Source organism: Ambystoma mexicanum, chromosome 5q, assembly GCF_040938575.1.
Source record: "Ambystoma mexicanum isolate Mex_15411 chromosome 5q, UKY_AmexF1_1, whole genome shotgun sequence".
NCBI lineage: Eukaryota > Metazoa > Chordata > Amphibia > Caudata > Ambystomatidae > Ambystoma > Ambystoma mexicanum.
This window is the reverse complement of record NC_090933.1, coordinates 1,153,687,473-1,153,710,240: the sequence shown is the minus strand read 5'-3', so window position 1 is coordinate 1,153,710,240 and position 22,768 is coordinate 1,153,687,473. Positions and strand designations below refer to the sequence as shown.

The window sequence follows — 22,768 nt, the reverse complement described above, 5'->3', positions numbered from 1 at the left end:
ACAAACACATTATGCACAACGTCTTTGTAACTGTAGAATGAGGGCATCCAGACATTGGCCTCTTTGCAAAACTGGAGAATGCTCAATGCCCAAACTGCGCCTCCAGGTATCCCCAAAAGATGTCCAAGGGGAACGAGCTCAGGGAAATGTGCTTATGCGATTCCCCCAACCCCTCTACTCAACAGGATAATTCACAAGATGAACCTGGAACAACAGTTACACTAATCCTGATAGCACCAATATTGGCTTGTCAATAGTGGTTCTCCCATCCCATGAGAATTTCACTTTGCCCTCCAGTGAAACTGCCTTGCCCCTAAAACATGCTGTCCCAGGATCAGGGGACAACACTGCACCCATGCCGTCAAACTCTCAACTTGGCTGCTTGGCTCCTGAAGTCATAGAGTTCGAGCATCTACAACTGCATCAAAGATATATGGACATTCTTAGTGAGGCACGTAAACCAAGTAGCAGCCACTGGTTGTGTCAACACTGATATTCCAGTAAATTTAGAGGTTGTGTCATTTGGTGTGGTACTTGTAACATCAACCCAATTGATAGTTCACCCATACACACATTCCTTTACCTAACTCACCTCTTAGATTCAGGAGTAGTTTTTAACTCACTTAAGTTCCACCTTGCTGAACGTTCTGCTTACACCATCTCTCAAAGCAAGGTTTCCTGTTGGAAAGTCCCTGTAATCGAGGCTTTCATGGAAGTGGTGAAAAGACTTCACCGTCCTATTTCTAATCCAGCTCACGGATGGGACTTGAATTTCATCCTTACTAAACTTATGGGCCCTCCTTTTGAACTAATGCAAAAAGCTAGTCTTAAGGCTCTCACCTGTAAGACTGCTTTACTGTTGCCCATTACTTCTACTAGAAGGGTAAGTGAACTGCCGGCACTCTCAGTACAAGACCCATTTGTTACGATTCATAAGGACAAAGTGGTTTTGCACACACATCCACACTTTGCACCTAAATTCATCGCCAAGTTCTGTGTAAACCAGTCCATAGAGGTTCCATCTTTCTTTCAAAATCCTACTAATTCAGCTGAAAGAAGCCTTCATGCACTTGATATTAGGATGGCAGTGATGCATCATCTTAATAAAACAAAACCACTTGGGAAGACAGATACATTCTTTGTCTTCATTGCCACTGGTAGAGAATGGGATCCTGTCTCTAAGTGGGCAATCTCTAAATCGATTGTTAAATGTATCCAAATGTGTTACCCTGTCAAATAGAGCTTTACCTTTTACGCCTAGAGCACATTCTACTCCACGCACAGGAGCTACTAGAACTTTCATTGCAAATATTCCTCTAGATGCTATTTGCAAGGCAGCTTACCTGGAGTTCTGTTCACACCTTTACACAACATTATTGCTTGGAGATATCCCACCTCCATCTCCTGCTACTGCTCACTAGTCTATGCACAGCATGAGATTGTAAGCCGAATCACAAGTATCGGAAGACACACACTTTACCGTAATAGCATTTCTAGTGATTGTATCTGCTTAGATTCACTTCCACCCACCCTCCCTCCCCTCTTGTAGTTGAAGTAACATAGACATCTTACACCTTTCTGTCCTTCTGTACTCAGTCACGCATTCTCTTCAGACTCCCTCATGGCAGCACAAAAAACAACCAGGGGGACCTCGACATGTGAGGGATCATGGGTACACTACATGTCACATTAGGCATAGTGTTACAAACACACCCAGGTCGACAACCCTTTTTGGTCTTCAAAGAAAAGATGCAATACTATGCGATTACCACTAGATGTCAGACTAAATGCACAACATGTGGATCTAAGCAGATACAAGCACCAGAAATGCGATTACGGTAAGTAACGTATGTCATATGACCTTGACCCAAGAGATTTATGATGCCAATTTAGATAAACCCTTAGTTCTTATCCTTATTTTTATGGTTATGCAAATTCTACATGTTCATTCTAGTGAAAGTGAACTGCTGCAGGTTATTTGCGTGTTTCTGGTGAACAGTATGCTTTTAAGGTTGATTGTGGATTGGATATGTGTTGCTGTGCTGAGAAGCTCCATGCAATTACTAACCATCGGCCATCTTGATTCAACATCGTAAGTAGGTATCGTGACTAAATATATTAGCTGCAAAGATAGGATTACATGGGCGACATTCACAAAAACTTAGACCAGAAGCACTTTGGCATTCTTTCAGTATCAATATCTGCATATTTTCTGAAAAAATGTTATTGCCCTATTAAGCTGTTGCTGTATGTCCATTCTTCTTAGCCTTTCCGTTGTGCCCGTTGCCACTATTCATGCAATATAGCAGGCTCGTTGAAAAGACATTACAACAAAAAGCACCCGAATGAAGAATGTGTCAATGCTGAAGCAGAAGAGCTTTCAATGGAGAATATTATCCAGCAGGGTAAGGCTATCTATATACATAACGGTCAAATGTTTCTTTCATTAGTTAGTATATTAAGCCTTTTTTTATAGATGTAATGTTGGTATATAGCAAAGGTGTGTAATTCTGAATAACGCATCCACAGCTAGCGGTTTAAGCCATATAAAGGCTGTGGGCCAAGTGCTATGAATAGGCATTGAACCTCAAAGTAACACAGCAAGTGTACTTAATGGAGGCAGGTTTTTCAATAGGAACCAAAATTATAATACAGTTCATCTTTTTGAAAGTGTAAATGGGTGTCTTTAAAGTTAATAAATGTGTGCAGTGTTTAGAAGAGTAGCCTTTTGTTTTTGCAACATGCAGTTCTCTGTTAGGAAATGGAATCTGAGTTGAGTATGGCCTTCATGGGCTGAATGTAGCCAATTAGGTTCTTGTCCTGGCTCAGTACGTTTTCACTGACATCACAACTAGAGGAGTTTTATATAGTTCTTCTTATTCATATGTTTGTTGAAAATCATATCTTGACAGGATAACCCAACATTTTCTATGAGTCCTCATGTAAGTCCTCATTGACGGGACCCAATTCTGGATGTGCCCAGAGGAGACCTCATGCCTCTCAGGGTGTGCCAAATGCACACTTTTTTCCGTTCTGCACTATTGGTTTTATGGGGTCGAATGGTTGATATGCAGCCATTTTATTATTAATATTGGGTAAAGCCTCTTGTGGCCGGCCTGCTTTATCACTGTCCCACAAACAGTCTCTGTAGATCTCCACATTTGCCACTGGGATTGCTGAGAACCCGTTAAGAGAGTTTGCTCGTAACGTTTTGCTTCTACCGTGCTAAGAACTTTCTGGAGACCTCAACCTTGTTACAACATCTGACTAAAATCTGAGTGCCAGATTTCAAAATGTAGGCAGGGGGTTACGCTCACCTAGCTCACACAGGGGCGTCGGTCGGACCCGGACAGCTGCGGTCTCCACCCACGTGATGCGTAGTGCAGCGATGACTGACTGGATCTGCCCTCCTAATCTTGTCTGCTTAACCCGTAGAAATATTCTCCTGCAAGTGGAGAGATGGATTTAGCCACTTGTGGATTCAAGTGATGGCATCCCCACAGTCCTCCCCAACTAATCACCTCCGAAATGCCGTCACAGCAATCTCACTTTATATTCTTGAAAGATGAGCTCTCCATCCTGCGTGGATTTGCATGGGCACGTCGATTCCAGTTACTTCACTGGTTTGAATGCTCGGGAGAGTTCGGAGAGTATTGACTCTGAGGTTCCTGGTGAGGACCAGTAAGCATTAAGTTCATAGAGTTCAACATGTCCGATGTGCACTCTTATTCCCCCCTTCCTTTCTTGTCTTGCAGCTGAAAAGATGCTCTTGTGGCAGCTGGTGGCGCTCAGGTAGTCTGTATTACCCGGGGCTGTCCGGTAAATGTTGCATGAGGAAAACGTGTTGTTTTGTCTCTCTTTACAGATGTGGCACGTGAAAATATGGAGAGTCACAAAAGGATGCCTCCGGTGGTAAATCAGGTAAGTCTATGGTGGTAAGAATTATATTTGTTTGTTCCCTCGGCTCACGTTGTGGTTTTCTTTTGTCTCCTAGGTGCCGAAGTTCGGCGAAGAAATGATGGAGGAAGCGCCGACCCGAAGGATGCTGTGAAGACTGGTGAGTATGGCATGGTGCTCCAGCTGGAGGTGCGGCGCGTGCAGAAATGATGTTCTTTACAGGTCCGGAGACAAGATGGATCCAGAATCAGGTGTGGAATAGAAATAAGTTTGTTTTCTAACCTTGTCCCTTTCTTTCCTCTTTGTTTTAGGAGCTCCGGATTCGAGGCGGGCGTGGCAGAAGACTGGATGCAGGCTGCAGGCACGGTGAGTGTTACGCTGCTGGATGCTGAATAACGCGAAGCGTGTGTTGCTGGTCGGGTGTGGTTTAAATAACCTCAAAAGTAGTCCCAGGTAAGAAGTCCCTAGAACCACACCTTATAAAAAATAGTCCCTGTAGAAAAATAGTCCCTTTCAGGCTTCATGTTGGATTGGAGTCATTTGCAGCATGGTCTGCCTGAGGTAAGTCATGACTATGAGCCTGGCGCCTTAGGCGCCAGGACTGATTCCTACTATGAGCCTGGCGCCTATGGCGCCAGGACTGAACCCAGATAGCCCCTAGCTGGATGGGCTTGGTCCGGATGCCTGGGGGTAGGCATCATGACAGCAGGACCTTTTCACGATAGTCAGCCAACTTTATGAACTGTAGCAACCAGCATTTATATAAGAACACCACTACTGCTTCATTTGAACTTCCATTAAAGGCGCGGCCTGATAACGGAGAGAAACTTGACTGCGAGTTCACCAAAAATAACATTGGACAGTTCACTGAATGGCCCCACCTGTTGATTTGTGGGGCTAAACAATCCACATAATTTATCAGACTACTTCTACTTTGGAAAGTTATGTCCATGAAATAACTCACTATTGTATCCTGCAATGTTAGCTGTGATCCAGTAACTTGCAGACTTTTATCTAAAGCCTTTTGAAGAGAACTATGGATAACTACCATCAACAATGAACTCTATTTAAGCGATTTGGAACTAAGGATTACTCCCACATAACATTTTTATCATGTCTATATTAACGACTGTCTTTCCTCTATCAAATTACAAATTATGAATCTGTTAGGTATTATAAACAATTTTACTGATTTTCAGGATGTTTACTGATGTATAGCTTTTCCTTTGGCTTCTGTAACAAATCTTCAGCAGTCGTCCCTTCTCATGGGGCCAGGGCGGTAAGGCTGCTACCCAACAGTCCCCCTGGGGGTGCTGCTCAGTGGGAGGATTCCATGGAGAGGGGTTCCCCCTGTGGGAGATGGAAGGTCCTGGAGAGAACATGGTATCCCCATAACCCTCCTACTCTTACCACACCATCACAGAATCATCCCTGTGTCCACTCCCTTAGTATCGCTATGTGTTTTTGCCAGTCCATTAGTTTAGAAAACACTGAGATGAAAAAGATAACAGATGTATTACAAACTCTGGAAGGCGACACTGTGATGAGGAGGATCTGCAGAAGTATGAAGATCACTTTCACCAACTATGAGTAACATTCTAGTCTTTTGCAGTCTCCTATTGGATGAGCGACAATTGAAATAGAAGAGGAAAGTTCAAACATGGTGGTTGATCCTTTCACCAAGGAGCTGGAGAACAGTACGCCAAATTGGAGAGGAGAGCCAGGTGGATCGGGCACGGGAGTTGGTTGCTGCTCGCCAGGACAGTCCCGGCTGGAAGTTTGGCTTCTGAGACTCCAGTGTGTCTTGGTGTCCGAATTAATCAGTGGGGGGGGACTGAGAGGACTGCAAATCCCGATGAGGGAAGCAGAGACCAACAGAGACGCTAAGCGGCCAGTAACAGTTACACGAGACCCGACAAGGACGGAACTGGGACGCACTAGAATCTAAGGTACGGCGGGTGCCGACAGGGTCAGAGGGAGCAAGAGAAACCAGAAAGGAATGAAGGGGGTGAGAGAAGCCACCGACCAAGGGTCTGGGACCCAACAGAAGCGAAATCGGACTGGGATCCATATGCACTGTTTATACATAAAGGTGTCTAGGACCCTAAAGAAGTACAGTGGAAAAGCTAATACGCAAGGGTCTGGGACCCGCGAGAAGTGAATTGGAAAAGCCAATACAAAGGGGTCTGGGACCTGCAGAGGATACCTGGCAGAATACTGAACCAGGCATCCATTTTGGAACTGTGTGTGATAAAAAGGCGAGTCTGAGACCTGTACCCACCTGATCATCATCATCAATGGAGCTCTCTTCATCGTCACAGTATTTGAGTAGGGTACGACGTCCTTTCGTCACGGGAAAAAAAATAAAACATTCAATGTTTTTTTTTCGAAAATAAAATCGTAGTAAAAAACCCTGCGAAAAATCATACCGCCATGAAATGACATGGAACCTTTGAAAAGGTAGCGAGTAAGGTACAAGCTGAAATTTATGAACATTGTGATAAAGTGCTAAGGAGGAGAGAGGCATCCTCTTCATCCTTTTAGCTTATGCTATACCTTGACCACGGGAAGGATCAACCAACCTTAAGAACTGTTTAATGTGGTCCGCTCTCTGTCCTCTAATGTATCTTCTCAGGCCTCTATTCCTCCTTCTCAAGACCTATGTTGCCTCTGCTATCAATCTGTCGTGCTCTATGGGTGAGATTACTACTGAGCTCAAACATGCCCCGGGCATTCCCCTGCTTAAGAAGCTTTCCCTAGATTCATCGATTCCAGCTAATTTCCTTCCATTATTAAGTTTATTGAAATTTACATAAAAACATACAGAGCTTTAGATTCATCAACACTATAAATATAGAATTCATCACAAGTTATCTTTCCACATACCACCATCCCCTACCCTACGTAATATAAATCAATCTAAAATATCATTACAACTCATCCAAGAATCTACCCCACATGTCATCAAACAATTTCATTTTTTTGTTTCTGTGGAGAATAACCTTCTCAATTCTGGAAACCTGTCTTAAATCCTCAATCCACTCTAAAAAGGTCGGTCCCTCATCACATTTCCATTTCCTCAAAACTATTTTCTTGGCTGAATTTGCTGCCCTGAAAAACCAGCATCTCTGGCCTGCTCTATGGGTGAGATTACTACTGAGCTCAAATATGCCCCGGGCATTCCCTTGCTTAAGAAGCTTTCCCTAGATTCATCGATTCCAGCTAATTTCCAACCGATATCGCTCCTCCCCTTCCTCATGAAGCTGCTGGAGTCTCTGATTGCTCTGCTGTTAGACAGGTTTTGCAAAGATACAAGTCTTTTTGATGCATTTCAATCAGGTTTCCGGCCAAGACGGGGCACCGAAACTGTATTTGTGCCTGTGCTGGATGACCTGGCATGTATTTCTGATCAGGGTGGAGTGGCAGCATTGATTCCTTTAGAACTATCAGCTACCTTTGATACCATCGACCACTCCCATCCTGCTAAGCTGGCTCTCTGATGCTGGGATTTCTGGTGGGATCCTGTCCTGATTTTGTTCTTTTCTCTACAATCGCTCTGTGTCTATCCCTCCCTTCTTTCTGCTCTGTACCCTCTGGCTTGGAAAGCGGTATTCCGCAAGGCTCTGCCCGTACTCACACCTTGTTTAACTTCTACATCCAGTCCCTTGTTGCGCTATTCCGCTCCCACGGTTTCCGCTGTTATTCTTACACAGACAATTCCCTGATCATAGTTTGTCTTGATCTGGCGCATTAATCCTATGCAGCTCTGTTAACGGACTGCCTGGGCACCGTGGGGAGCTGGATGAGCGATTATTGGCTCACATCGAATGGGGGCAAGCCAGAGGTGGGCCCCGTTTCATTGTCCTCCCTGTCAACCTCTTCTTTCGGGCCCTCGGCCATTAAACCTCATCCTTTTCTGTTCCACAGTTAAAAACGTGGGTGTTAAAATCTCTGCGTCCCTTTCTATAGCAGCTCAGATTGGCACAGTCTGCCAGTCTGGTAATTTCCAGCTGAAGATCTTGAGAAAGATCCTGTGGCTTATCCCTCAGCATCTGAGTGCCCCTGTAGTCGCAGCCTTAGTTTTAAGTCGTGTCGACTATTGCAACTCTCTGTGCCTGGCACAACCTGCAATTTTGAAACGCTGGCTGCAGATCCTTCAGAATTCTGCAACTCGGCTGGCCACTGGCTCTCCTTTTAGGGATCATCTCTCCGGTTCTGTCTCCTCTTCACTGGCTTTTAGTGGCCAAGCGCATGCATTTAAAATTCTTGGGCTTACTTCACAGGGCATTTCATGGTGTGGGGCCCAAATATATACAACTTAAGTTCTGCCTCTATGTTCCCTATCGTCTTCTCCGTTCTAGGGGCCGATTGCTCATCTCTGTCCCTAGATTCTGATATTTTTGGATTGGTGGCCGGGCTTTCTCAGTGGCAGCGCCAAATTTTGGAATGCCCTTCAGCTTGCTCTGCGGTCCACTGTTCATCTGCAGTTTCGCCGTTGTTTAAACACTCTATTATTATGATATTTCTGGCCTAGCTGCTGCTTTCTGCTCTTGAAGTCTTTTTACCACCATCCTGCCTTTTGGCGTAAATTGCACTGTACTTTGTACAAAAATGGATAACATAAGTGTCTTTAAATTTAGCCTCTGTTGTTCTAAGACTATTTATAGCAGGTATTTTGCTTTCACAGATTGTCTGCACATTTGTATCCAACAGGCTTTAATTACCCACCTTTCTTTCTTTTCCTTGATTGGTGGTATTTTGGATCTGTGTATGAGTGCCTTCAGTACAAGTTCCCTGTTTCTCCAGCATGGGGTCTGGCATGGATTCACATGCTCATGAATATTCCGCGTCATCAGGCCGGGAATCCTCGATATAGAAAAACACAGTATCAGTTTTGTTTCTGATCTGTCTTTCTTAGTAGTAACCAATCACTGGGCTCTGGGTCATACTGCCCCCAGCCAATGACTGCCCTCTCCCTAAGCCCCGCCTCTGGCAGCCATCCTCAGATTTTTACCACACGTTCAAATGTTGGGAGTCCTCGTGCTGTAGCTCTCGAGCTTTTGCTGAGTTTTCACGCTTTTTCAGGAGATTTTTCTCATTTTTCGGTTAAATAGAGCCTCAAGCTCCACCGTTTCTACATCTGAGCAACGGGGACCCGTTTCGGAGTTTTCTACGCCCCTCAAGGGTGAAGATTTCGGCGAGTTACGCTTTTGGAGTATTCCAGAAGTTCCGAGGCCTACCCCGGGCATGGCCCAGGAGAAAGGAAGCTCGACGCCCGGGAAGCTGTTCAGGACCTGCCTTGGATGCCAGCTTCAGAATGTGTTCAAGGAGGACGAGCATTCGTTATGCCTCTAATGTCTCCATGAGGACAAGACGCACGTGGAGAAGGACTGTGCGTTTTGTGGGAACATGTCGGAGCAGACCATGAAGGATCGCCACCTCCGTCTTGCCAACTGGCTGGAAGGTAAGAGCCCGTCAGGCGAGAAGAAGAAGAAGTCGGAGCGGTCTTCTAAGTCCTGTGAGGGCGCCCCGGCGACGGGACCCAACAAAAGGCCAAGCACCGCGAGTCCGCGGGCACCGGGAGCGCCGAACAGTCGGGCTCCTTGGCTGCCAGGCAGGGCGCATCCTCCCCGGCGCCATCAACCACGAGCCAACGCTCTGGCTCGGGTAAGAGGAAGTCCGAGAACCCGGAGAAGCTTCTGGAGAGGCCCTGGTCGATATCGAAGATTTCGATTGAGGATGTCGCAGCGGCCCTGGCTCAGCCTGTGGAGGCTACGCCAGTGGAGGCGACCTCAGGATCCAGAGTCTCCCTGCCACCGTGGAGGGAGTAGTCTTTCAGACCCATCGAGAAGACCCCCACGAAGTCTCCGTTGGAAAAGGAGGGGGGAGGGACAGGTGGCCATCGTGGATACGGACATGACCTCTGAAGAAGAGCTCATCGAAGTCGTGGAGGAGGCCTAGCCCATCGGGAGGGATCCCGAAGAGGGCGACGACGAGAGCAACGGTGTCGCCGACAAGGTTCCTCAAGAGCCCTTGCGCCCGTCGTTTCCGGTGCCGCAGGACACTTCGGCGGCCATTTTGTCAGCGATTCAGTCCTTATGCCCGGAGATAAGGACAAGGACAAGGTTGCCCCTCCCCCGACGGAGGTACCTGAGCCAGACCTGACGGGGGAACCGGAGCCGGGACCTTTGGAAAGTCCACCGCATAAGAAGAGGACTATCAAGGCGGCCTACGCCCTGGCTATCGTAGCCCGCTACGACAGGGAGTTGTGGTTCAAAATCGCCCCTCTATTGGGCTTCCTTCCGGACGCCAAAAGGGCTGAGGCCCTTGAAATCTTACTGGAAGGTGAGATTGCTTTGGGCCATGCCATCACGGTGGCAACGGACATCGCTGACACCAGTTTCCGTCAGTTGGGCAACAGCGTTTGCCTGAGACGACGAGGATGGCACAAGGCGACGGATTTCCGCCAGGACGTACAAACCAAGGTTTTGGACATGCCCTTCAACGGGAACAACCTGTTTGGGAAGGCGGTTGATGAGTCCATTTAGGCTATCAAGACAGACACGGAGACTGCCCGGGCACTGGGACAAGGTGCCTCCAAGGGATCTGGCAAGATCTTCGTCTCAGGAGGCCTACAGGGGACGCGGCAATTCAGGTGGTGCCCGTCGTCAACAGGGAGGTCAAGGAGGCAAGGCGGCCTCCAAACAAGATTGAACCGACCGTGGGTTCGGGCCCCGCCGAAGCACCCCGGTGGGAGGCCGGCTGACAAGGTTCATCAGCATGTGGGAGTCCATCTCCACTGACCGTTGGGTGCTGGACGCCCTGGCCCAAGGGCACGCCCTCGAGTTCCAGAGGAAGTGCCCTCGCGTTCCACCCGTGGCCAGGAAGGAAATTCACGTCTCCTCAACTACTGTTGGAAGTAAGGGCGATGCTCAAGAAAGGTGCCATCGAGCTCGTCCCAAAGAGGCTTTGGGGCTCCGGAGTTTACTCAAGGTACTTCCTCGTAAAGAAGAAGACGGGAGGATGGCGTCCCATCCTGGACCTGCGACGACTGAAAAAGTACATCAAGGCACAGAAGTTCCGGATGGTCACCCTCCAGCACGTGCTGGGACAGCTGGAGGAGGGCGATTTCCTGTCGTCGTTGGACTTGGAGGATGCGAGCTTCCACATCCCCATTCTAAAAAGACACCGAAAGTTCCTCAGGTTCGTGGTCCAAGGAAGGCACTACCAGTTCAAGGCCCTCCCGTTCGGATTGAAGTCGGCACCCAGGGTGTTCACCAAGGTCCTCTCACCGGTGGCTGCGCCTGCAGGGGATCCACGTCTACCCCTACCTGGACGACTGGCTCATCCGGGCAAAGACAAGGGAGCTCGCCGTGGAGCACACTGCGAAGACCGTCCAGCTGCTCACGGACCTGGGGTTCTCCATCAACTTTCCAAAATCCCACCTGGTCCCGTTGCAAGTCGCCCTGTTTCTGGGAGCCAAGCTCGACACAGTGGCGCGGCTGGCCTCGCTGTCGGAGGAAAGGACCAGGGCCATTCTGGGCAAGGTGCAGCGTCTGCTGGCCACGGACATGGCCAGGGTAAGATCTATCAAATCCCTCCTCGGGATGATGTCCTAATGCATTTATCTGGTGCGCCTTTGCAGACTTCGTATGCGCCCCTTACAAGAGTTCCTCCACGCCCGCTGGGTCCAGTCAACGGGCAGCTTCGAGGACAGGATCCCACTCAACGAGACGTTCCATCAGGCGATCCGGTGGTGGGGTACCCGCTCTCGTCTGTCGGCGGGCACGGACTTTCAGACCCCAGCTCACCAGGTGACGGTGACGACGGATGCCTCCCTGGAAGGTTGGGGAGCGCACTCCGGAGATCTTCACGCGAGAGGCCTTTGGCTCCCGGAGGAGAAGTCACTCCACATCAACATCTTGGAGCTCCGGGAAGTGTTCTGGGCCCTCAGGTCTTTTCTTTCGTCCCTCAAGGGCTAGGTGGTGGGGATCTACACCGACAACACCACCACGATGTTCTACATCCGGAAGCAGGGCGGAACCAGATCCCCTGCCCTATCCAAGGAAGCCCAGGATCTGTGGCATTGGGCCGTCGCCCAAGGGATGTTTCTGGTGCCTTTTCATCTGGCAGGAATAAAAAACACCATCACCGACTCACTCAGAAGAGAACTGCGCTCGTGCCACGAGTGGGAACTACGCCAAGATCAAGTGGATCGACTCTTCCGACGATGGGGAGAAACCCAGATCGATCTCTTCGCGACGGCGACGAACTCCAAGTGCCAGAGGTTCGCCAGCAGGTTCCTCCAGCCGAGGAGCATGGGCGATGCTTTCTCTTTCCCCTGGGACAGCCTATTTCTTTATGCGTTCCCTCCGTTGCCGTTGCTGCTCCGGCTCATCAACCAGCTCAAGAGGTACCGGTGCAGGATGATCCTCGTCGCACCGGCGTAGCCGAGACAGATCTGGTTCCCGTACCTTCTGGACTTGCCAGCGTCCACACCAGTCAAGCTGCCGACGGATGCAGATCTTCTCTCCAGAGAAGGAGGTGCCATTCTTCATCACAACCCAGAGTAGCTGAACTTGCAGGCCTGTCTCCTGCAGCACTAGAGTTTGGAGGGTACGACATCCCAGCCGACTGCAGAGAGGTTCTTGCAAAGGCCAGGGCGTCATCAACTCTCAAGTGCTACGGACATAAATGGAAGAGGTTCTCTGTCTGGTGCCGTGCACAGAAGATTAACCCTCTGCGGATTACGGCCCTTTAAGTATTGCCGTACCTACTGTCGTTGGCCAAGGTTGGACTAGCTCACGCTTCCATCAAGATACATCTGGCCGCCATCTCACGATACAACAGAACTACAGGACGGGCGTCCTTGTGGTCTCATCGGCTGGTGAAGGAATTTATGAAAGGATTGTTCCGATCATTCCCGCCGGTGAAGGCCCCTCCCCTGGCGTGGGAGCTGACTAGGTAGGCTCATGGGGGCCCCATTTGAGCCTATGCATTCGGCGCCGTTGAAGTTTCTGTCGTGGAAGACAGCATTTCTCATGGCCATCCCCTCCGCACGATGAGTGGGAGAGATCCAGGCCCTATCTTGCAAGCCACCATACTTGACTTTCCACGACACGAGGGTGGTGCTGAGGACGCACCCCTCCTTCATGCCCAAGGTGCCGTCGGACTTCCACCTCAACGAACCCTTGGTGTTGCCAGTTTTCTTCCCGTCACCTTCGTCGCCGGCTGAGAGGACTCTGCACTCGCTGGACGTAGCTAGAGCGCTGAAGTTCTACGTGGACCGCACAAAGAGTTTTCGGAAGACATCACAGCTGTTTGTAAACTTTGGACCTGTGAATCAAGAAAAGGCTCTCTCAAAGGCTTCCATTTCCAGATGGCTCTCCGGCTGCATCATGCACTGTCACCGGTTGGCAAACCGACAGCTGCCCGGCCGTCCGAGAGCCCACTCGACCAGAGCGATTTCTGCTACCACGGCGTTCCTATCTGGTGTGCCCCTGCTCGACATCTGCAGGGCTGCGACGTGGAGGTCGACACACAACTTCACGAGATTCTACTGCGTCGATCGGGACTCCAGGGAGGAGTTCAGGGTCGGCCAAGCAGTGCTGCGCAACCTGTTCGCTTAAGGTGAGCCTGGTGAGGAGGTAAGAGATGCTTAATGTTGGGTTTTTTGTACTGCTTAATGTTGAGCCTGTTGCCACCTCCCGTGATTGTGCATGTGTATACTTCTATGTATTCTTATATTCATGAGCATGTGAATCCATGCCGGACCCCATGCTGGAGAAGGAACAAGTTACTTACCTATAACTGTTGTTCTCCAGCATGGGTCTGGCATGGATTCACATGCGAACTCTCCTGCCTACCCCTCTGCGGCTCTTCACTTGGTCATACTGCCACTTTACTTGCTACCAAATCTGAGGATGGCAGCCAGAGGCGGGGCTTAGGGAGAGGGCAGTCCTTGGCTGGGGGCAGTATGACCCAGAGACCAGTGATTAGTTACTACTAAGAAAGACAGATCAGAAATGAAACTGATACTGATTTTTTCTATACCAAGGATTCCCGGCCTGATGACGGGGAATATTCATGAGCATGTGAGTCCATGCCAGACCCATGCTGGAGAACAACAGTTACAGGTAAGTAACTTGTTCCTTTCATGATATGAACTCACTAGATTTAATACAGATTCTTATTTCTTCTAAGATATTTCTTGGTTCAACAGTGGTTAGAATAGATCAAATTAATTGGTCAGATTTAACTTTCTATGTGTTTTACAAATGTAACTGTTGCATAGCAAGTTCTCTTGCATTATCTTCATGATTGCACTTTATTTTCCCAACAAACCTGTCGTTATGTATCACACTTAGTTTCTTCAATCTTGCTGCTCTTGATTTCAACTTTGAGATGTCAATAAATGGATTCAGAACATGCATCAACCTTTGAGGACAAACTGACACTTTGTGTTCTCAGATACACACTTGGACACAACTATTCATTTGATCTCTTTGCCCCGCACTCTTCATCTTAATGAACTGATGGCTTAGCATGGTATACTCTTACTTTTTTGACATTACTTTAAATAGATCTTTCGTCTTTTTCCCTGCATGCATCTGGTAGCCATGTCAGAACTGACTTTTGGCATTATGTTGTGTTTAGCATGAAAGAACCTTGGTACGTGGGAAGGTTCTGGAGAGTTTGTCCAGGTAGGTGGACGACTGTGGTTGTGAATCTGTGACTTGATATTGTATATGAAGAAATTAACTACATGAAAACGCACCTATCGCGGTGGAGTCATCATTTGAATGGAGAAGATCGAACCTGCAATACATTTATTCAAACTTTCATTCTGCTGGGTTGTTCTAGACTATCAGGATTATCAGAAGTAACTCTCGATGCTTGGTAAAACACGGTTGAAATTTAATTGACTTTAAGACTGTTTCTCTCATATGTTTGTCAACAGAGTTAGCATACGAATCCCTTTCTAATACTCAGATCTGCTATATTTTTAAAGACTCTGGTGCACCTGAAATAGGAGTCGGACTGCTGGACATGATTTAAACAGATGATTTTTGCTAACATAAATGAAAAACCTGCCTTACATGTCTCTATTGCTATGATGATGTTCCCTTTATTTATTTGCATTTTTAAAGCGCAGAACTGCCCTCGGGCATCGTGGCGCTGTTACAGAAAACTCACTTGACATAGGTACAATATTGATGATACAGTAAAAGATTAGTTACAGACATTGCTCGTGTTCCAAGGTTACAGGGCAACAGTGGGGCAAGTGCACTTTTATTTGAATAAGGTGGTCTTCAGAGCCTTTCTGAAGGCCATGAGGGAGGTTTCCGATCTCAATTTAGGTGGCAGTGAGTTCCAGGATTTTGGTGCTAGTACTTCAAAACTCGACCCGCCGGCTTTGGTTCTGTTGAAAGTAGGAATTGAGAGTTGGTGTGTGTACATGTCCCGTTTTGGTCTGAGTGTCTGCACTTGGTGTATTTGTTATGTTAGATAGGTGGGAGCAGACTGGGATAGGCATCTATGGGTGATAATGAGAGTCCCTACCTACAACTGAAAACCTAAGGTGCTCGTCAGGATGTCTTGTCAACATAAAACATCTGTCTTCATAAAGCACCTAACGGAAGGTACTAAATCATGTTCTCACCTGTTGCTCTTTCATCAGTCTTTCTTACTCACTCATGCACATAACATTGTTGTACGTTCAAACCTTTTTTCTTAAAAATATATAAAATGTTTTATTTATCAAACACAGTCCAAATGTATTATACTAAATACATAAATCCTCTCCAAAAAAAATTTCCAATGATGTGTCATTTAACAAAACACACATGGTTAAAGTGATGAGTTTAGTGAGACAAATAGGTATTCATGCTTAATGCAAAAAAGCTGTAGAGCTAATCACTTTTGTCATTGTACAGGTCTAGACTCCCTTTGCTTATAACTTGTACCAGAGACTGCAAACACAGTATTAAACTTAACTTAATCATTGGGTAGTACACTGGATGCAAACACCAACAGCAAAAATAGCTCAAGCTGGGATGCAGCGTCTTAGATCTGAGATCATTTCATGTACAAAATTTTCCACATAAAGATGTGTTTCAGCCTTCTTGTTCGTGGTCTACTCTGAACACCGAGTGCCCTCTCAATTCATCTGTAGGCCTTCATCAGGACCACGAAAAAGTGTCACCACACGTTTGTCTATTAAAATTCTAATGTCTTAGAAGAAAATCTTCTTTTCTCAGGACACTGCACTTAGGACCTCTGTGTCATCCTGCTATGTGTTTGGTTCTGTTTAATAATCTCCACTGATTTTTAGTAGGACATTTCCAGGGCAATTCACACAGGGTTTTCTCCCATAAAGCATCCTGTGTGCTGAATTGCCATCATTATGGTGTACAAAAGCTTTGGGATGACTACATATGTCCGCCCCTGGTCTCCCTCATGGGTGAACTAATTCTTCTCATACTCAGTATCGTGCCATTCATCCAGGGACCAGCCTCAGTATCATGCCGTTCATCCTGGGAATTCTTTAAGTGGAATACATTTTAAATTAAATGATCTTAGGTCTAAGACGATGCATCCCAGCTTGAGATATTTTTGTTGTTGATGTTCACATCCAGTGTACTACTCAATGATTTCGTTGTTACGTTTAATACTGTGTGGTGGCAGTCTCTGGTGCAAGTTGTAAGCAAAGGGGGTCTAGACCTGTACAATGACAAGTGATGAGCTCTACAGCCTTTTTGCATTGAGCGTTCGTACTGAATTGCCTCACTAGCTCACCCCATCGCTTTCACCAAATGTGTTAGGTTAAATGACAACTTATTGGAAAGTTTTTATGGAGATTTCTTTTTGTATAATATTTTTGCACTATATGATAAATAAAACATTTGATATATTTTTATGAAAAAGGTTTGAGGGTACACCAATGTTATGTGCATGAGTGAGTTGGAAAGATTTATGAAAGAAGAACAGGTGATAACATAAATGAGTACCTTCCGTTAGGTGCTTGTAATCCCGGTTGAGGGCGGTACTGGTCCGGTTCCCCACCTTTTGTCAATAAAAAGTCTGTCCTCAATCCGAATCCTTATCTCACTAACCTTGCACTGTACACAAACTATGACATCTAAAGTAATGCCTGTTAGGTTTGACCTGTAGGTTGACAGTCTTGAAAATAAATGTTTGTCTCAGTTCTCTGTATTGGGACTTTACCAATAGTCCTTTCCACACAAGTCACTCAGTGCAGCTTCAGTTCATAAAAGTCAAATGAGGTGGTTTCCCTTTTAGTCCTCCACAAACTTGGATTTTCACAGATGCAGAAAAAAGGTTACCTTTCCCATACCTTTCCAAATACTCACAATATATCTTGGCAGCCCCCTTTCCAGGGCCACTATGCCTCCTCTCACGTTTGTCTTTGTGTTATGGTCAACTTTCTCTCGTGGACCTCCTGGCCCACCTTGTTATTCGTATCTTGGTTTGGTTGCGTTAGAACTTTACTGGGCCATCTAGCCCCTTGGTTCACATCCTGTTTGGGTTTCTCCTCATATTTAATATCTGGCTCGTCTATATGTTTGCCCGTGGATTGGCGACTATCATTCCCATATGCTTTGCCTCTTCTCGGATATTTTCGAGTCTGGTACTTCCCTATATTCGTTGCAGAGCTTTACCGCCCAACTCCCTTTCTTGGGCCCAAACCATGTACCTGTTACACTCCAGGGAGGGGTTGGTGGCTGCCGTGGCAGTGGGCGCCCTCATGTCAGGTCTCTTTCTGGAGTTCTCTGGCCGCAACCTTCTTGGTGCATCACCAGTATCTCTTTCTCTGACTTTCTCCGGTGGCGGCCTTCTCGTGGGCTTGCCAACGCTTTCTCTGGTTCTCATCAGCAGCAGCCGTCTCGTGGCCTTGCCGGTGTCTCTTACTCTGAGATCCTGAACATTCTTGAATGCCCTAAAGCCCTAATCCCTCCTAATAATAAGGGAGGGATAATATTCTTATGCGCCAACCAAAACTCTGAAAAAGAACTGCCAGTGTTGATCTCGCAATATGTATCTGATAATTAGATTTTGTTAGTAGTGATAGATATGTCAAAGTACAAGTGACATTCTGACAATGTTTTGATACCAGAAAAAGAAGATTTTTAATTTCAATCTATACTCTCGACACATGTTTCACCATTTTGAAATCAATGGCTCATCAGGAGAGATTTCAATCATTTATCTAAGGTTGACAAAAAGAAATAAACATTCAGTTACATAATAAAGAAAAATTAACAACTCAAAGTAATCGTGACTCTTCAGTTTAGGTGATCTTCAAACTGGCAAAGTTGAGAGGATGCTGTGTGGCAGTCACCCAAAATGGGATATACCTTTGCCAGACAACCAGTATGATCATAAATAAAAATTGTGGAATCGGCATGGGCAAGCTCTGCTAGACTGCAACTCCCTCTAAAAACCCTAACCCCTCCTATTTGCCCCACAGACCAGGACTGCAAAGACGTACAGCAGGCCTTTGCAAACAAACTCTGAGTTGCTCACAACAACATTTAAAAATAATTGGCTACTAGCTCGGGTCCCTAAACCCAGGATTCTCATACAGTACGAGATACAGGAGGACAAGCAAAATTCTCATTTAAACATATCACCAATTTCGAGATGGATAGAATCTTGACCTCCATGCACCTCACCTCCTGTCAATTAAACATAATTCCTGCGAAACTAGTTCTTGACAATGAAAGTATCTTTACACCTTTTCTTAACAGACTTGTGAATTCCTCATTTGACCATAGCTCCATCTCAGAAGTCATTAAAGTGGTCACCATCACCTCTCTGGTGAAGAAGGCTGGCTGGACCCCAAAGATGCAAAAAGTCTAATGCCAATAAGAATTCAAACTTCCTGCTACAAATCCTGGGCAAAGTAGCTACCAATCAATTGCCAGCATACCTGGAATTATCCTCCACTTTTCACTGCAAACAATCTGGTGTCAGAGCTGATCATAGCACGGAGAGCACCTCGATCAATTTACAAACTAATATGCTTGAGATGGTGGACCAGGGGAAAACATGGCCTCCTCGATTTGTCCATGGCTTTTGACTTGTTGGACCATGACCGGTTGATCCGCACCCTATCTGAGCTGGGGAACTGTGCTCTCCATTCCACAAACAGGATTAAATCCTTTCTTTCCAATAGACAATCCTCAGTATGCTGGGATTATGCCTCTTCTAATCAGCTTGCATTCTTTGTGGTGTCCCACAGGGGGTTTGCATCTCACCCATGCTTTTCAATTTATATGTCAGACCCCTTTGTAAGCCTCTAGAGACCTGAGGGATCCCTTTTACAAATTATGCAGACAATACTTAACTGATTCTGTGGAAATCAGTGGGGATCATGACATTGACTCCAGGAATTTGAATACCATTAGGAGGTCATTGAACACTGGATGACCGAGAATTGGCTCTGCTTAAACATAGCAAAAACCAAACTCTTGCTAATCGAAAGCTCCTTGGCAAGAGCTAAACTAGAACAAAAAGTGTCTAAACTTAAAGACACTCCCATCCCCTGCACACCTTACAAGCTGAAATAAATCAGTCAAATTTCATAACATTTGCACTTTTATATATAGAAAGAATTGTCAATTTAGAACATAGGTAACAAAATATCTTCATAAAAGTACAGAAAAAAGCTATCAACTGACTTCCAATATGGCCAGCATGAAAAACAAATCAAACCAGACAAAGAAATAAGCTCCCAATTTTGAACTGCAGCTTCAAGCTCTACGCGTTTCGGGGACTATCCCCTTCTTCAGGAGCAAAAATATCTGCAAGTATAGATATATATACAATTAGAGGACATCTCACATATCATTAAAAGTTTGGACAAACTAAACACATTAAATAAAGAGAATACATTAAATAATTATGTACACATAAATCGAACCACAATTCTACATAGCATACACAAGTGGTTGTATACGCATTATTGGTGGGGGCTAGCAAAACATGCATACAACAACTGCAGATTCTCAAAAACAATGCTGTTTGCCTTGCTAATGGTATTCTGAGACGCGAGCAGATCAGTAGACAGTCACTACACTGGCTTCCTATCTCTGCTCAGATCCATTTCAAGACTGCTTCCCTTGTTCACAAATGCCTTTACGGCAAAGCAATAGGCTACCTGAGAGCCTGTATTGCCCTGTATGAACCCAACCGTTTCCTTCGCTCGGCCAACCTTGGTCTGATCAATACCCTCAAGTTAAAAAGGCCAAGTTCCTAGGAAGGGCTTTTCCGGTACTAGCAGCACAGGTTTGGAACTCATTGAAAAGCACCCTATGCTTGGACAATATTGCAAAGACCTTCAGCCCAACTCTTCACTTAGCTTGTCACACAAGTATACATTTCCTTGAAATACAACCAGGAAATATTTGTTGAGTCAAGTCTTTTATGTTTGTACCTTTGTGTTTTTGGGCGCCCTGATGCCCGTGGGTTACCAGCGTATTCTAAGTAAATACATTTTAAAAATAACTGCCCTGTAGCATGGGCATTGACCTGGCCTGGGATTTTCTCTCATTACTCAGCATTACACAAACACTTTCAAGACTTTGAACCTCCTCTCTCTGTTTGTCCTTATGGCTTTGTACTATGAGACCCAGTGTTTACATTGTTTTTGCTTTTGTGCCAATATTCACAGTCCGTTTTGTATCGTACTCACTTCTCTGACTTTTAAATTTGGTTGTTAAGCCCCTTTAGGATTTTCTGTATGTTCACCACTGAGAGACGGGCATGTTATCAAACTCAATAGCAATAGTTCGAAAACCTTTATTGAAACATTTGTTAGGTTGGTGTAATGCCTACCTGGCCCTAACTCTAAAGTGGTTGTTCCCCCATCTGATGTTTAAGGGCTGTCGATGTCCACAAGTCTAAAACCAAATTCTGTCTGTCAAAACCTATGCTTGCCCTCACTCAGAGACAAAAGGTGTTCCAGGGTCTTATTAAAGAAAAATGGTGGTTCAAAAAGAAATGTAAACCACGATTGGTGTCAGGTGGCCTTACCGTCAGGTGTAGTTCTGCTAGCTTCAGAAAAAAGATAGTTAAACAGAAAAAGGGTTGCACTTGGTACCTTACATGTAGGGCTCTTGCAGCAATCAAAGTTCACAAAGGCACTGGATCGCTGAGGTCCCTTCCCCAAGCTTTAATCCTTCCAGTTTCAAACAAAAACACAGTTCTGATCAGGTCTCACAGGGTTCCCTTCCCCTAAGTCTAGGGCACTCCTGCAAAGGTTCAAAAATGTCTCTGCGGGCCTCTCAGGGTTCCCTTCCCAAAGCTTAGCCCCCTCTGGTCTCAAACAAAAGTTCACAAAGTTCCTTCCATGGGGCAGTGTCAGAGACTTTCAAAAACGCCAGGCTTTTGCTCTACCCCTGCGCGACCACTCTGACTTGTGACCCCTCTCCTCACACTTTTTGTCTTTTCTTCTGTCTTGTTTCACTACTTTCCCCTTTCTTTCCCCTTTGCAGTGCAATCCTACATTGCAAACTAGCTCAGGAAGTCCTTCAAGAGATTTTGACCCTTTGGGCAACCCCGCAAGTGGATCTGTTCGCGACCAGTGTCAACCGGAAGTGCAAACTTGTCTGCTCCAGTGGATTTCCCGCAAGAGGAGCTCTAGGGGGATGCATTCGTAGTGGGCTGGGAGTTTACACTCCTGTACGCGTTTACTCCAGTCCCCGTCATTCCTCATGTGATCAAGAGGTTGAGAACTTTCGGGAAATCCATGATCCTAATTGCCCTGGATTGTGCCAGGAGGACGTGGCAACTGGTCCTTCTGGACATGTGCAGCTTCCCTCCAATGCATCTTCCACAAAGAGTGGACCTTCTCACATGAGGGGAGGGTCAGGTTCTCCATCCAGTGGTCAAGACACTCAACCTTCACGCATGGTTTCTGAGAGGTTGAGCTATAAGGATTGGGACCTCCCGGATGACGTAATGGAGATCTTGCTTTCGGCCAGAAGGCCAGCAACAAAATCTTTGTACTGCTGCCATTGGAACAAGTTCAGCAGTTGGTGCAGGGATCTGGTGCTCCAGATTGGAACAATTAAAGGTTACCTGGCAGCGCTGTCAATTTTCAAGCTCTATTCAGAGGAGGATTCATATTTTAAAATCCCTCCAATTGTTCAATTCCTAAAGTCCCTATATGGGATTTTAACCTGGTGTTAAAATTTCTAACATGAGTTCCTTTTGAGCCAATAGACTCATGCCCATGAAGACTATTAACTCTGAAAACTGTTTTTGCTAACGGCAATAACGTCAGCCTGCAGGGTAAGCGAGTTGCATGCACTTTCCTCTAAACCCCCATACACTGTTTTCACTCGACGTCATCATTAGTAGAAGTAGCGCTTCAGTTCTGTTTTTCACTTCCTGTAGAGGAATTACCAGGTGTACCATGGACAGTTGGCTCCAAGAAAGCGCAAAGTGGAAAGACACGTACATTCTACAGTGGGGTAGGCTGGGAGGGCCGATGAGGAATACGTGGGAGGAACATCCAATCGAAAGAAAGTTACCACAGGTAAGTACCTTGTACTTCTGGTCATTGTGGTGCTGCTGAATAGTTTGACCGTAGCCTATTTCCCAGGATCTCCCATTAACTGCTTTCCTCAATGAACTCTTTTGTGCCTGAATTCTGAAATGATCCAGCCTTGTTTTCATTGTATTTGGTTCTTAACCTACAATGCCAAAACTTTAATCCCATTGATACCCAGTCACAGACGGTAAAGCTCCATTCGAGGGGATTGGGTCCTCCGACGTATTCCATATCTATGACAGGTAATGTCCACAGCTGTGCTGCTTCGGAAAATTTTCTGCGTCCTGCGTC

General features: G+C 46.2%; 1 protein-coding gene across 3 annotated transcripts in view; it reads left to right on the top strand.

Moving 5' to 3' along the window:
* The window catches only part of ZFAT (zinc finger and AT-hook domain containing), a 1,636,156-nt gene that overhangs the window by 1,251,738 nt on the left and 361,650 nt on the right, over positions 1 to 22,768 (top strand). For all 3 annotated transcript variants that reach the window (XM_069621667.1, XM_069621669.1, XM_069621668.1), the window contains one exon: positions 2,267 to 2,405. In XM_069621667.1, the coding sequence (XP_069477768.1) occupies positions 2,267 to 2,405 (139 nt within the window). The remainder of the gene's footprint in view (positions 1 to 2,266; positions 2,406 to 22,768) is intronic.